Source organism: Cyprinodon variegatus, unplaced genomic scaffold, assembly GCF_000732505.1.
Source record: "Cyprinodon variegatus isolate N-32 unplaced genomic scaffold, C_variegatus-1.0 Scaffold24, whole genome shotgun sequence".
NCBI lineage: Eukaryota > Metazoa > Chordata > Actinopteri > Cyprinodontiformes > Cyprinodontidae > Cyprinodon > Cyprinodon variegatus.
Window position 1 is genome coordinate 2297285 of NW_015150477.1, and position 14034 is coordinate 2311318.

General features: G+C 37.5%; 2 protein-coding genes across 2 annotated transcripts in view; one reads left to right on the forward strand and one right to left on the reverse strand.

The window, feature by feature from the left end:
- Positions 1 to 1702, forward strand: part of bace2 (beta-site APP-cleaving enzyme 2) — a 23126-nt gene extending 21424 nt beyond the window's left edge. Inside the window, exon 9 of the mRNA XM_015394255.1 lies at positions 977 to 1702. Coding sequence (XP_015249741.1) covers positions 977 to 1215 — 239 coding nt within the window. The 3' untranslated portion in view covers positions 1216 to 1702. The remainder of the gene's footprint in view (positions 1 to 976) is intronic.
- Positions 1703 to 3764: 2062 nt separating this feature from the next.
- Positions 3765 to 10132, reverse strand: LOC107096910 (transmembrane protease serine 2-like). The gene is made up of 13 exons (XM_015393804.1): positions 10021 to 10132; positions 9564 to 9711; positions 8228 to 8320; positions 8001 to 8114; positions 7645 to 7774; positions 7440 to 7550; positions 7313 to 7356; positions 7073 to 7235; positions 6817 to 6989; positions 5194 to 5295; positions 4944 to 5086; positions 4224 to 4376; positions 3765 to 3896 (listed from the first exon to the last, which is right to left on the reverse strand). Exons 1-13 carry the CDS (start codon positions 10033 to 10035, stop codon positions 3879 to 3881), a joined length of 1407 nt encoding a protein of 468 aa, XP_015249290.1. The 5' UTR covers positions 10036 to 10132; the 3' UTR covers positions 3765 to 3878.
- Positions 10133 to 14034: the final 3902 nt, after the last annotated feature.

A 14034-nucleotide genomic window follows, 5' to 3' on the forward strand; every position in this document is an offset into this window, starting at 1 on the left:
ACCCTAAAAGTCTTGGTCTTGTCTTGGTCTCGGGTTAGGTGGTCTTGACCACAACACTGCTGTAAGATACTAAAGCTTAAGATGTAGTAGGGCTGGACAAAATAGAAAAAAAGCTTATCGATTTACAAAATGCAAATACTAGACTTTGTTTTTACTGGTTCCCTGCAATTTACAAATCATTGTGGTTTGGTGTCTGTCTGACTTGCTTTAACCGAAAAATTGCAAAACTGGTGAGTTACTAAAACCCTTCTTTTGGAAAATGTCCTCCGCCTCTCCTGCTGCGACATCTTCATGTGCTCTGTGTTGTGGTTTGAGAGGGCGGCGCTTTGTTGAAGGCATGCCTGAGTCCGCGGTTACGATTGGTTGGTGGGATGTGGTGACGGTAGCATCAACCTACATGGTAGGCTACAATGATAAGGAAGGAAAAGTGTGTTTCTATATCGAGCTTTTATCCACCCTCTTTTTTTCTATTGCGCCACACGTCTTTCGATCGATATATATTGTTAGTGAATTACAGCCTTAGGATGTGGTATTGTTGCCCAGCCTGCTGCGTTCCTCTTTCTCAATGATGCTGTTTGCTTATTACAGTATATTTTTTAAATACTCCTAAGGCTTTCACCTAGCAGCTGTATTTATAGTGAGATTAAATCACAGAAATCTTGACTATTTATTGATAAAGTGAATGTTATTTAGTTGTACTAGTTTTTGAAGGATATAAGCAGGGCTTAATAAAAAGGCTGCCATTCTTCAGAGTTTTAATAATAAAAAAAAGGATATTTAAAATCATGTGAAGTTTTTCTTTCATAACATGTGTTTATATACCTAAAGATTATTGGTTGAACCCAAATGTAATCCCAATTTATAGTTGTTACATAACAATCTAGTTTTTATGTAGGATTGCGATTGGTTTGTAATAAATTCATCACTATGTCCTCTGGTTATACGTAACAGTAGGGTCTGTCTTGACTGTTTTTAGTGAGTAATGGAGTGGCTGTTTCGGAGATCGCTGGGCCCTTCTCAGCAGAAGACGTCGCAGCAGATTGCTCCGGCCGCGTTCTGAAGCCGCCCGTCCTGTGGGTGATCTCCTACGCCCTGGTGGCGGTCTGCGCCCTGATCCTCATCATCCTGCTGCTGCTGCTGCTCCTGCCCTGCAGGCGTGGTGACCGTGGGGAGATCACAGATGAGTCCTCGCTGGTGCGCCACCGCATCAAGTGACTGCGGGGAAACGGACGGGCAAGCGCGGTCAAAGGGCTGGAGAACAACGGACAGAGCCCGTCCATAGCTGTGGAGTAGGGGGAGGGAGGTCTCTCCCGATCGCCACGCCGACTGCCTGACAAAACGTCATCAGCTTCACCCATGGAGGTAGACAAAAAGACAGATAAGCTGCCTCTCAAAGGGAAATTCCACTCAGAAAACGCCTCCTGAAAACTTCCTAAAACCGCTGCTAGAGCTGAACGGATGTGTCTCAGCTTTTTCCTCGGTGGTTTATTTTTCTTTTTCCCAATCAAATAAGTGGAGCATTGTCTAGATAAGAAGATGATGCACTGACCATAGCTTGGATTAACCTGAATGCACTGAAGCCTTGTGGTTGTTTTGTTTTTTCCTTTGCCCCTAATGGGAAGAGGAATTCACTTGATGAAGGTATTTGACTAAGTTCAGGACATAACATATAAAGCTCTACCAAATTATAAAAAAAGATAAAGATAAATCACATCTTTGCAATCTACACAACTTTAAGCAATTCTTTGATTTGAATGTTAGGACTTTATATGTTCTGCTGCTCCATTCTTCAGTGGAGCAAAAGGAGCACGAGTAAAAGAAGGTTTGGGAGGATTAAAGCTGCTCAAACAACCACTCATAGGACTATTTATAATTTAAAAAACTACAGTGCCTTTGTTTCCTAGCTCTCTGATCAGACAAACTGATAAACCATATCAGGAGGTTGAGATTGACTCTCCTGAATTGCACTTTGTTTCTGAAGTTGATCAACAGAATGATACAAAGCAACAGATCAATGTCTGTGTTATGCAGTTTTTTGTGTGTTATTGTAATTTTTATCAGTTCATGTTCAGATTTATGTATTTCAGTTTCCTTGACTGTGCTGATATTTCCAACCCTGTAGCCTGAAGTCTTAAGGCCATTCATATGCAGCACCTTTATTTAATTAATCAAACACTACAGTGGAAGGATTCCAGATGTGCATATGTTGGAAAATACCCACTCATTGTTGATAAGACTAAATATTCTTACAGACCTGATGACTACTAAGCGAAAAGAATTTGCACATCACTGTGGCACAGGAGGCGGCGGCTGTTATTACGCAGCAAGTCTCGCTGCTGAGGCTGCATCGGGAAATAACCTTTATGTGGAATAATGTCATCTTTAAAAATCCGGAGCCACAAACTGATATCAATCAACAACGATGCCCAAAGCTGAACATGTAAGACTTGATCTATAGGTACACATGATTATTCCTTTATTTAACTGTGTATGTTTCATGTGCTAAACATCAGAGGTGTTTTGTAAATAAAAAAATTGGGGACAAATCAGACATTTTAAATTAATAAATATTTGGGAGCCAAAGAAAGAAAAAAAAAATCTTGTTTCTGTTTTTTTTTTTCCTCTTATCCCTCCATCCCAACATAATTCATCTCACCCTGCATTTTGATGACATATAAAGTTGTATGTATTTCTTGCTTAATTTATTAGGATGCTACACAAATTAGCAACAATGCTAATATTACTTCTTGTCATGCTACAATGTCTACTAATAATTTAAATAAGTACCACATCATCTCAAAGAAAACACTCTACAAAATAAAAGCATGTCATAAGTAACATGCATTATTTATATATTTTATACGTTTCACAATGCAGGCCTAATTTCTTTCTAGATTTATGTTTCTATTTTTGACACAAGCAACTGGAAATAGAATATATTTAAAATAATATTTTTTTTATTTTATTTAATATACTGTGTGAATAGAATAATATTTTGAATGTCATTCATTAGCGTCACCCAGGCCTGATTAAAATTTAAAGGTAAATTCCTGGCGTCTAAAAGCATGTAGTAGTCTAAAATATATCTAAAAAAGGAAAAACAACCTGGAACAATAGAGATAGGCTTAGAAAGTCCTTTCCAATAAAACATTGAGCAGTACGGTAATTATCCAAGAGTGGTCGGCCTTAAAAGGCGGCTCCCAAAAGCTTATCTGTGATTTAAAAATCTGAGCAGAAAAAGAATCCATAAGCACTGCAGACTTCATTTGCCTCAGTAAGATGTCTGTTTACACTTCAACAGTAAATAAGAATCTTTGGTACAATGAAATCCAAGGGAGAGGGTTGCATTTGCTGAGCATTACCCTTGATGAACTACTTAAAATTAAGAGACAAAAGTAGAATTTTGTGGAAGTTGCCACAAAATTACAGGAAAAAGAAAATCTTCTTGAATCTTAAACATTGTAATAGAGGGCTGGTCTGGAGCTGTTTTTCTTCAGGAACTGGAGGACTGAAACTGATAAGACAATTATTTATTCTCAGCTACTAATTTGTGAAGCAGATTTTCCACCACATCAAACTTAAAGCTCAGAGAACTTCAGGCTTTAAAGCAACTTTAGGAGTGGCCTAGTCAAAGTCCAGATTTAAACCCACTAAGCTGGAGTGGCATTAAGCTCCTCTTTGTAAACTTTTTGACTTTCTAGTGATGAGGTAATTAGATACTGTGTTTTTCAGAGCCTATGGAAATATTTAGTATTATTTCATGTAATAAACCAATCAGTATTACACAGAATTAATTACAAATACAGCTTTAAAATCTTAAGTTAAGAAATGTTAGAACAAAAATCTTTTTTCAAGGCCGATCCTCTTTGGTTGCAGTTTCAGGCATCTTGATGCTTCTGTAAACAAAACAGAAACACTGCTGTGAACTTGATTCCATGCTACTTGCAAAGCGGATACAAAACATTAGTTTTACTCTTGTTTCACATTATAATTAGCTTCCAAAAAATATTTAAGGAAATATTCCAAAATGTTAATCATGTTAACCATTATAACCTTCATATTTTAGGTTTGTTTTGGCTTCTTCTTCTACACTTTGTCCACATATGATAAATAAAATTAAAACAAGCAGCAATATAAAAACAAAACCACTAGAGTTAACCCATATCAATTACAATTAAAACAGGAAATGAGGAGTATATACTCTATCAGCATGTCATTTTTACCTGCATCTGATAGTAGATCCAGTCCAGATGGTGTCTGATGCTGGTATAGACACCTGGTTTATTCTGTCCATTGCAGTGTTCCCCCCACACGCCCTCACCCATTAGCCACCACAGCCCATCCATGTGGGACACCAGAGGACCCCCGCTGTCAGGCTGAAGGGGAGTTCCAGACAAATAAAGTCAACTTCAGGTTCAACCAGATCACAAAGGACCACTCTGTGATCCCAAAGTTCAACAGAAACACTGAGACTGATGTTCTTGAAAAGTGTCCGATAGAGATTTCCTTCATCGATGAAGAGGGCTGAATACTTTCAGTACTGTGAGATCATGATCAGCTGCCTCTGCTGAGCTTTAACTGAACATCCATTATCAGGATGGCTGTATAAGCAGCTTGTTATAAGTTACAAAAATGTGTTTATTTTAATCTGTTTCCATCTGCGTGGCATAATACAGGTTTTGTCTAACTGTGTCTTAAAGCCAGTTACACAACTTCATAAAAATACTTTAAATTCTTTCTGGAACAGAATCCTATCTGTCTGTGGTTGATAAACCAGGCAGACGTTGGCCTGAGTGCTCTCTTTTACAGCATCAGATGAGTTCATATTGATAACATCTCAGCAGATACCCAACTGAACACAATGCAGCAGCTGTACGGCTGGATCCTTAGGCCAGGCCTGTCAGTTGTTTTTGATACATGTCATTGGTGTGTATTAGTCTTACATTGCACATAGTGGCTCCTGCTTCTATCTTTGTGGCACAGAGCATTTCCTGGGATATTCTGCCGCTGTATGCCTCGGAGCTGTTGCACTCTGCGGAGGGGATGAGTGATACTGGAGCTTCCTTCAGGTACAGAGAACTAGAATCTTACAAAGACACCAAACAGCTCAACTAGTTGTCTCTCCACAAAGATTTTAGTACATGCATATTTTATGAGTTGTACTCTGGCGCCATCTAGTGGTGGCACTCTCACCTCTGTTTGCTGTGGGGCCATAGTATGTCACCCAGCTCTTTCCAGGGTCAGTCATGTTTAGACCAGCATTAGGGAGGCACACAGGTCTGATTTTACTGGAAGCTGCAACATAAAAATGCTTTTTATTGATATTATTTTCATCAGAGGGATTATTTTTTACAGGGTTCTGGAAAAGTAACATGATGGAAATTTATTAACAGACATAACGCATATAGCATAAAGTAAGTAATAAGTGGACAGAAATTGTATGTGGTTTTAAATATTGTTTGCAAACAAGAAGTACAGCGTTCATGTTTAATCAGCTGCTTAGCATCCATACCTTGATGATCAACCTTTCTCTGCAAGAACCACTCAAGCCTTTTAATGAACAAAAACCTCAAGCTGAGTCAGACTGTTTTCTTGTATTTAGGTCTAGGATGTGACTGGGACACTCTAAAGCATGATCACACTCCGCTCTGATCTAAAGCAATTTAATTTCAGCTATTTTTGAATTAGGGCTGAAACAATCAGATTAATCATGATTAATTGATTATTGAAAAGAAATTCAACTAATTTAGTAATCTAATAATCATTAACTGGATTATAGAGGCTCAAAAACATGCCTTTAGCTGACAGAGCAAACCACTTAGAGCAGTATTTATATCAAAATTGTAAAAAAAAAAAAAGTAAACATTTTGCATTTAAGATAAAAAAAAGAAAAACTTTTTTGTTTGTCAAAATGTTCTATCTAGAACTCCTCAAGTGTAAACATTTTAGTTTCACCTGGTTTAATTTGGTAAAAAAGTATTTTTAAGGAACCTTTGGTTGACCGGTTATTAGTCGATTAATCGAAAAAAATAATCAACAGATTGATCGATTTGCAAAATAATCACTAGTTTTAGCCCTAATCCGAATGTCTTCTTCCTGGAAAGTGAACTTCTGACAATTTCCAACATTGCTTTATTTTTCCCTCCATCAAATTTTACCATCTTTTCTGTTGAAAAAAAACAGCCCCACATCTTGATACAGCCACTACCATGTCTTACAGTTGGAATAAATGTTAGTTTCCACTAAAGAATTTTTTTTTTCTGCCAGAAATTCTTTGTTTGTCTCGTCAAACTTCAGCTGCTTCCTTTACACACTTGCAGTGTCCCCTATTTGGCTTGTTGAAAGATACAAAAACAGGTTATTTTGCCTTTTTTCTTTTCAAAAAGTACTTCTACATGTCACACTGGGCCTGCAGTTTAGGTTGATGGCCAATTCTTGGTATTTTCTGTGTGTCATACACCTCATTTAAAATGACAGATTGACCTCTGTAAAATGTTAAAAGCCTGTGATATTGTTTTACAACCTAAATTTGGATCTAACCCGTCTGCAATATTTCTAGCTGTTTATAATGCAACATGTTTAACAATATTCTTTCTTTAATAAACTATAATAACTTTATAAAACATCAGGATTTATATTGCAATTATTCTGGTAGCAGTATTAATTATAGGTGCCTATGTTTATTAAAAAATAATATTAAAAAAATCTGTTTTAAGAAGGTGGTACTGAGTAAAGAGTGATGTCTATGGTTGTGATTTCAGGATATGTGCAAATAGGTTTGAGTTTAACTCTGCAGGGCATTGTATCTATGAGTACCTTTGGTGTTCAAAGGATCAGAGAGCTTCATGAGAGCGACGTCATTCTGTTGAGTCTGGCTGTTATATCCTTCATGTGTTATTATTTCACTCACAGCATGGGCAGGATTAAACACTGGGCCTAATGGGTCCACTATCCCAACATACACTGCCCAGTCTGCAGGACTTGAGGTCCTGTAGAGGGAGAAAAACCCAAAGCGTTAGACTGGATTGGACTTAAGCTCTTGTTTTAAAGAGCGTCCCAATGAAACACCCACCTGCTCACACAGTGAGCTGCTGTGATGAGCCATCGTGGTGAAATGATTGCTCCTCCACACCTGTGAGAGCCAGCAACATGTAGGCTGACCTGCCAGGGCCAAGACCCCACAGAGGCCAGCTGGGATCCAGAGGCTTCGCTGGAGTTCTCCCTGTTCCCACAGTCTGAAAACATAGACTGCAATCAGATTAGGGGAGGGGGGGGGACTTTACAGGAGGAATTATAGCAAAAAGATACATACCTGTACACTGTACCGTTACCACACTGTTGTTCTTGCATGAACTTCTAAAATAGGTGAAAATAGTGGGATTTAGAAGATTATGTTTATAGTTTTCTAAGAATCTTTTACTCTCTTGATCAGCTCTAACCTCTGGGTGAGCTGCTGCAGTATAGATGATTGAGGGTTGAAGCTTAACTTCACTGATAAAAACCCCCTATTTGAGTCAGTCCTTTGGTGTCCTGATTGAAAATATGTGTCCCTGTCAAAACATGCATGCAGATATACAGTTTGTATTGCAAATACAAATCTTTTCTCTTCCAAAAATGTATTTCTTTAGGTTTTATTAAGAGCACCTGGTGTATCCAATGTCATGGCAGCTTGCTTTACCCTGCTGATCACTCCAGCCCTCGGAGCAAACCTGCCTCCACTCTTTAGTCTCAGTCCAGTAAACTTCAAGGAGGAAGTTTGAGCCACGCACCCTCACTGAAAACAAATAATAGATTTTATTTTAATTGTCAGAGTAGAAGATGAATTGTCAGATCAGAGCCAAATATATACTAAAGGAAGAAATGAGGTGGAACTTAAACACAAATAACTTGAACTATCACATAATCCGTGGGTATATTTGATCCTGTTGTCTCTAAAAAGCTTTTTGTGCAAATGTGAATAAAGCTGATTTTATTTTTCTTTTGTAAAAATATATATTTACCACAGTTAGCTTCATCCTGGCCTGCAGGACAGTTCTTGACCCCGTCACACCACTCAGAGTCCCACACACAGTTCCCATCCCCACACCGCATCCCATGTAGACAGGATGAGGAATCTGAAACATGTACCGTAACAAAGAAACCCCCCAAAAAAGAAAAGCTTTTAAAAATACTAATTTATCTAAAAAAAAGCTGCAGGGATAATGGTTCAGGTAAATCATGCTCTCACAGTAATAACCGAGGAGGATGCCAGCCACCATCAGGAGGAGCAGCAGGGAGATCACAGCCGCTACGGTGAACTTCAGCCATCTCTCTTTGACATCTGACAAAACATCACAGTGAGTAAAAGCACATCTGTATCCATCCCCACTAACTACAGCTGCTGCTTCAGATTTTCATCATTTTAACCCAAACTATAAATATGCATTTTGTTGTCTCTAAAGAGTAATCCATAGTCTGAGCCTAAAGTTTTTGCAAATTTAAAGCTACAGGATAATGTTTTTATTGGTGTGATGGCAGTTTTCTCACATAAAGCACTCATCAAAGTATCCATCACCTTTTATTGCATTACACATTATTTATAATTAATTTTATTTATGAATACTTTTTTATAAAGGCCAGATTTTTAAAACATGCAAGTTTTTTCTTCCAGCTTTCCTCTCATCTGACTGTAGCGTCTCGTACACTGCAGACATGAAACTGGACCTTTAAGCTTCGAAAAAATGTTTTATAGTCTAACTCTGCCTCAAATCTGAATATAAAATTTATCATTGCCCAGTTGTTTTTAATTATAGTTCATTGGAACAAAACAGCAGGGTTTATACTTTAGATTGGATTACACACAGGTTACTGGTTAGGTGAGATATGAGGGCAAATCATTGCACTAGATTTTATTTTAGGGGATCAGAGTACTAGGGAGCTGAATACATGTAAGCAAATTCTTTTTATATTTATATTTGCTAAATATATTAAAACAAACATGCTTTCTTTTCTTCTACTATGTCTACTTCGCAGTTCTGAGGTAATTTGTTCACACATGAAATTCCTGTAAAATGGATTGAAGTTTGTAATTTTAATATTTTAAAATGATCAACTTTAGAATATTTTGTGTAGGAGCTGTCCATTTATATTTAAAATGATCAAATCCATTCTATTAATTTTGATGTGGAAATGTTTCTGGCTTTTAAACGCAGCGTTTTGCTGTAAGTAAACATCTTTGGAAATCTTTGATATTGCTGATTAATTTCTCTGCACACATCTTGTCAGTCTCTAAGTGCCAAGTATGCTTTAGTTCAATACTTTAACGACATTCCTGATTATCAATCACTATGGGAGCGATTTGTTTCTGACTTAAGCAAATAAAGTCTGTTTATCTGATGCTTTGTCAGGGAATAGCAATGGTGCCAAATTTCTAATAGTAGCAATTAATCCAACTTCTGTAGATTGATTCTTGTTCCAATTTATTTTGTATATTTTAAATGCTTGCAGCCTGAATATTTTTTTTCCTATATCTTAAAAGGATAATTATTGATCAAAAGTTCATAGAAAAAGAAAGACACATTTACCTTTCTTGGGGGGGTTGGAGCTGCCGATCTCTGGTGGGGGGTTTGGGGACACATGGTGAACATATTGGAGCTTAACATCTGATCCTTTCTTTGGTGTGAATTGTATTTTGTCATCTTCATGCATGAAGGGTTGATCTGTATTGAGATACTGTTGGTAAAGCATACAGGTTATTCTTGAAAGTCAAATATAAAGATAAGTGCTTAAAATCAACATGTATTACTGTTTAAAATCTGAAATATTTAGTGTGTCAGTGTGACTTTTTTGTGAACAGAAAGTTTACCCTGAAATTTTAATCTATATGTTATCTGAGGTAGCAATACACACCCCAGATTCTGATAGGGTTTATATTTCTGTCAAAGAAGAAACTAAAAATGATACTTTTTTAATTTAAACCAATGTAAATAATACAAAAATGAATAATTTCTTTTAAGAAATTCAGTGGGAAAGAAAACTTACTGGATTGGTGATCATCTTCTATTAATCTGACAATAATCTCTTAGGGATTAAGTTCCTGTGATCCTTCAAACATCAGTTAGCTTCTCGTCCACATAACGAATCCGTGTTTGACTCTGAAAGTGAAAAGACTGACAAGTTAAGGACCTTTAACGTCTCCTCTCTGCCCGCAGTATTATCACAGTGCAAATAGTCAAATTAATCAGTTTGTGTAAACATATGAAAGGCCCCTCCTGCTCTTAACACGCAGTCACTTAAAAGTTTCCCAAATAGGCATAAAGCAAATAGAACAAAAGCTGGAAAAACAGGCTGAATGTTGTGATGGTTTTCTCACATTGCAGTAAATGTGCAGTGAAAAACTAAAACACAGCTTGGAGCCTGCAGGGAAACAACATCAACGCCTCATCAGAAATGTGCAGGCTTTATTTTAATACAGTCTGCACATTTTATAAATGTTTGATATTAGTGTTTGATATTTTTTAGGGGTGTATTTGTTCACTGCAGGGGCGAAGCTAGAAGCTGGAAGAGGAGGCACTGGACCCCTTTGAGATAACCTTGCCCCGCAACAATAAACGCCTAGCTCCACCACTTTCGGATCAGTGATGTCACACTCACCTGAATGGGTTTCTATGGCACCCTTTTGTTCTTATATCATGCTTTTTTTTTTTTTAAACCTTCTAAAGTCAACTATAGGCATATATATGAGAAAATATTGCCTTTGGCACTATGGAGTATTTATTCATTTTAAAATATTGTTTAAGGAAGAAAAACTTTACTATGAGGCGGCTTCTCCCTGATGCCGCCCTAGAGACTTTCTGAAAGCAGCACTAAATACCTTTCAGTTTCATTTCCCCCCAACAATATAAAAGCTGTATTGTTATGCCTGAAGGAAGACAACATTTCCCATTAGCACCAGCGTAGTAAAGAGCATAGCATGGTATAATCCTGATCTCCCGGTCATTGAACTACATTTGTGTTTCCAGTGCCTGTGGAAAAGATTAATAGAGATAAGGTAATGAATCTAACTGTGGCGAAGCAATGTCATATGATCATGTTGAAAATAAGAAAGTTTGTTTTTGTACCGTATTCCACTCCTCCGATTTGTCAGCACAGTAGTTGCTGATGAGTTGCCTTGAAACAAATAAATATATTGAGTTTGATCATTTCATAGTAAATACATGTACAAACCCCAACAGGAAGGTTCTGCATTGCCTGAATATCAACTCTGCACAATTTGCACAAATATACAGTCTCTAAGTAAAATGTAGTTGCATCGTCTTCTGTATGAAGGGGGAAAGTGAGAGGTGAGCAGCCCGCACATTTGTAGCTGTTGTTTGTGGCAGGGTTACTGCCACACAGATACAGAGCCCCTTTGGGCAGACATCATCAGACTCTGCTTTACAGCACTGCATGACAATTAGATAAAATGGGTGTGTTGTTTATCGGGCAGACACAGTGTGGTCAAAGTAGGTGCTTCCTGGAGGGGTTGGATATTCACTTCTCAACATAGAAATGTGATGGTCACTATTTTTCCCGGAAAGAGAGGTGCTGCTGCTCAGAGAGCAGAAGTAGTGAGGTTTACTCAGACATATATGGATAAAAGGAAAGAACACTTCAGATGGGATTTAATAATAATATTCTCAAATTGGAGAAATTTAACTCTGCATTTAACCCATCCCCTTGAGGAGCAGTGGGCTGCCATCGTGGGACACCCAGGGAGCAGAGTGGCAGTCCAAGCTCTATGCCCTAACCATTAGGTCACCACTCCCTGTTATTTTTATAAGGGAATAGGATTAAAAGTTAAAGAAAAGACGTAGATTTTTCTTGCTCGAGGCTGTTTAAGTAAAATATCAAACACTTCATATAATTTTTTTATAAGATTTTAGATCACTTCACTGCAAATCATCAGTACTTTCCAACTGTACTTTTCTTTCCCAAGCCTTTGTCAATTTGGCCCAAGCATGCTGTATTTTTAGCTTCTGGGCTGAATCCTAATCGATGATGACTCATTACTTTAGCTTTTGTTTTAACACTAACCCTAACGTTTTTTTACTGGTTCAAATCCAGGGAAATTCTTTACCAGGATTGAAGGACTAATGTCTCAGCATGATCTGGAAAAACTGATCCATGCGTTTACTTTTAGTTGAATCGATTACTGTAATGGTGTTTTCACAGGTCTCCCTAAAAAGTGGATCAGACAGCTGCAGCTGATCCAGAACGCTGCTGCCCGTGTCCTCACTAAGACTAAGAAAGTAGAGCACATCACCCCAGTTCTAAAGCCTTACACTGGTTTCCTGTATCTCAGAGAATAGACTTTAAAATACTTCTGTTAGTCTATAAATCCCTGAATGGCTTAGCACCTAAATACATCACAGACTTGCTATTTCTGGCTCCAGCCTGCTCTGCATACCTAGAACCAGAACTAAACATGGAGAAGCAGCATTTAGTTCCTATGCTCCACTTATCTGGAACAAACTTCCAGAAAACTGTAAAAGTGCGGAAAGCCTGAGTTCCTTTAAATCAAGACTAAAAACAGATTTGTTTAGGATTGCCTTCGACTGTTCTAGTTAAAAAGTTCCACTGAAACATCTTTAGTTCATTTTTTTTGTTTTTTTTATTTTCTTTAGTCCAACTGCTTTTAATGTTCTTTCTTGTTTCTGCATCTTTTTTTATTATTTATTCTTTTATTTTTTCTTCTACTTGCTCTGATTGTGTTTTATTTCCCTTTATTTTAATCACGTAAAGCACTTTGCATTGTCTTTGTACTGAATTGTGCTATACAAATTAATCTGCCTTGCCTTGCCTTGCCTTACCATGGATCCAAAATCCCAATGTTGCTCCTGAGCCACCTGGTTATTAGTGGCTGCTTGTGATATGATGCCACATTTTGCTGGAAAAAAAGTATAATTCGTTATCAAATCTCTCCTATATGTACAAAGCTGAAGGGAAATTTCCCTTTAAGATGTTTTGCACCTTTCTTTATTTGTGGCAGTGAGCCACCACACATTCCTGGTCTTAACTGTAAATATGATGTGGGATTCCTTGTAGTTAACCTTTCCTTTCCTTTCCTTTCCTTTCCTTTCCTGGATCAGTCCTTTTAAAGATGTCTACAAAAGCCTAAAGGGGGTTAAAACAAAAAAATGTTCTTCCTGTTGAATTACAGACTGTCCAGGATGTTTATTGTTTTATGCAACACTTCCTGACACTCAGCCAGCAAACAAAACCTTCAATCTCAGCGTTGAAACTGAAATACTCATCTTTGCCCCACCTCCATTCCAGAGCAAGCTCTGCCCTGGCGGCAACCCTACCCTTATTTGAATACTCTCCAGGAATAGCAAAGCACTCATTGGCCTTCCTAGGTCACTCTTAAATTGGTTACTTATTGCAGCTAAATCTCTCCTTGAGGTTATTTGGAAGATTTGATTAATATTTGATTTAAATGCAATCGTATCAGCATCATCATTCTGGCCTGTGGAGCTCTTTAGATGCAAAACTAAAATGATACCACATGTTTCCTGGATGGTTACCAGGTCTGTCTAAGGGAGAATAATTCCAAGCATCCCTTTATAAAGGAATCTTTCACCTCTTCTTCATTGCTGAATATTCCTCTGAACCATGAAATAATTAATGGGCTGGCAGTTCAGTTTATGATGGGGCTCAAATACCAAAAAAAAAAAAAGGCCTTAGTCCTCAAGGCGACCAAACAGGGTTCGAATCTGATCAGTCAAAAAAAATGAGCCACTTGTGCTATAAAAATATTGTAACCAATTCTCATAACTTTTGATGGCAATCTAAACGAAATCCCATAGCATGCAAGAATAAAAAAAGATTTGAGCTTTTTTTTTTTTTACAAAACCTTCAGCCATAGCTGTGGATTACAGGGAATTAAAGGATCAAAGTGATATGAAAGGATCTTTTTTTGTATTTAGAGGGTTTCTGCTCATTTTAATGCCCCCTTTCTTTTTTCATGCCAACATTTTCCTGGAGTTTTCCATATTTCTTTTGCCTAATTTTTAA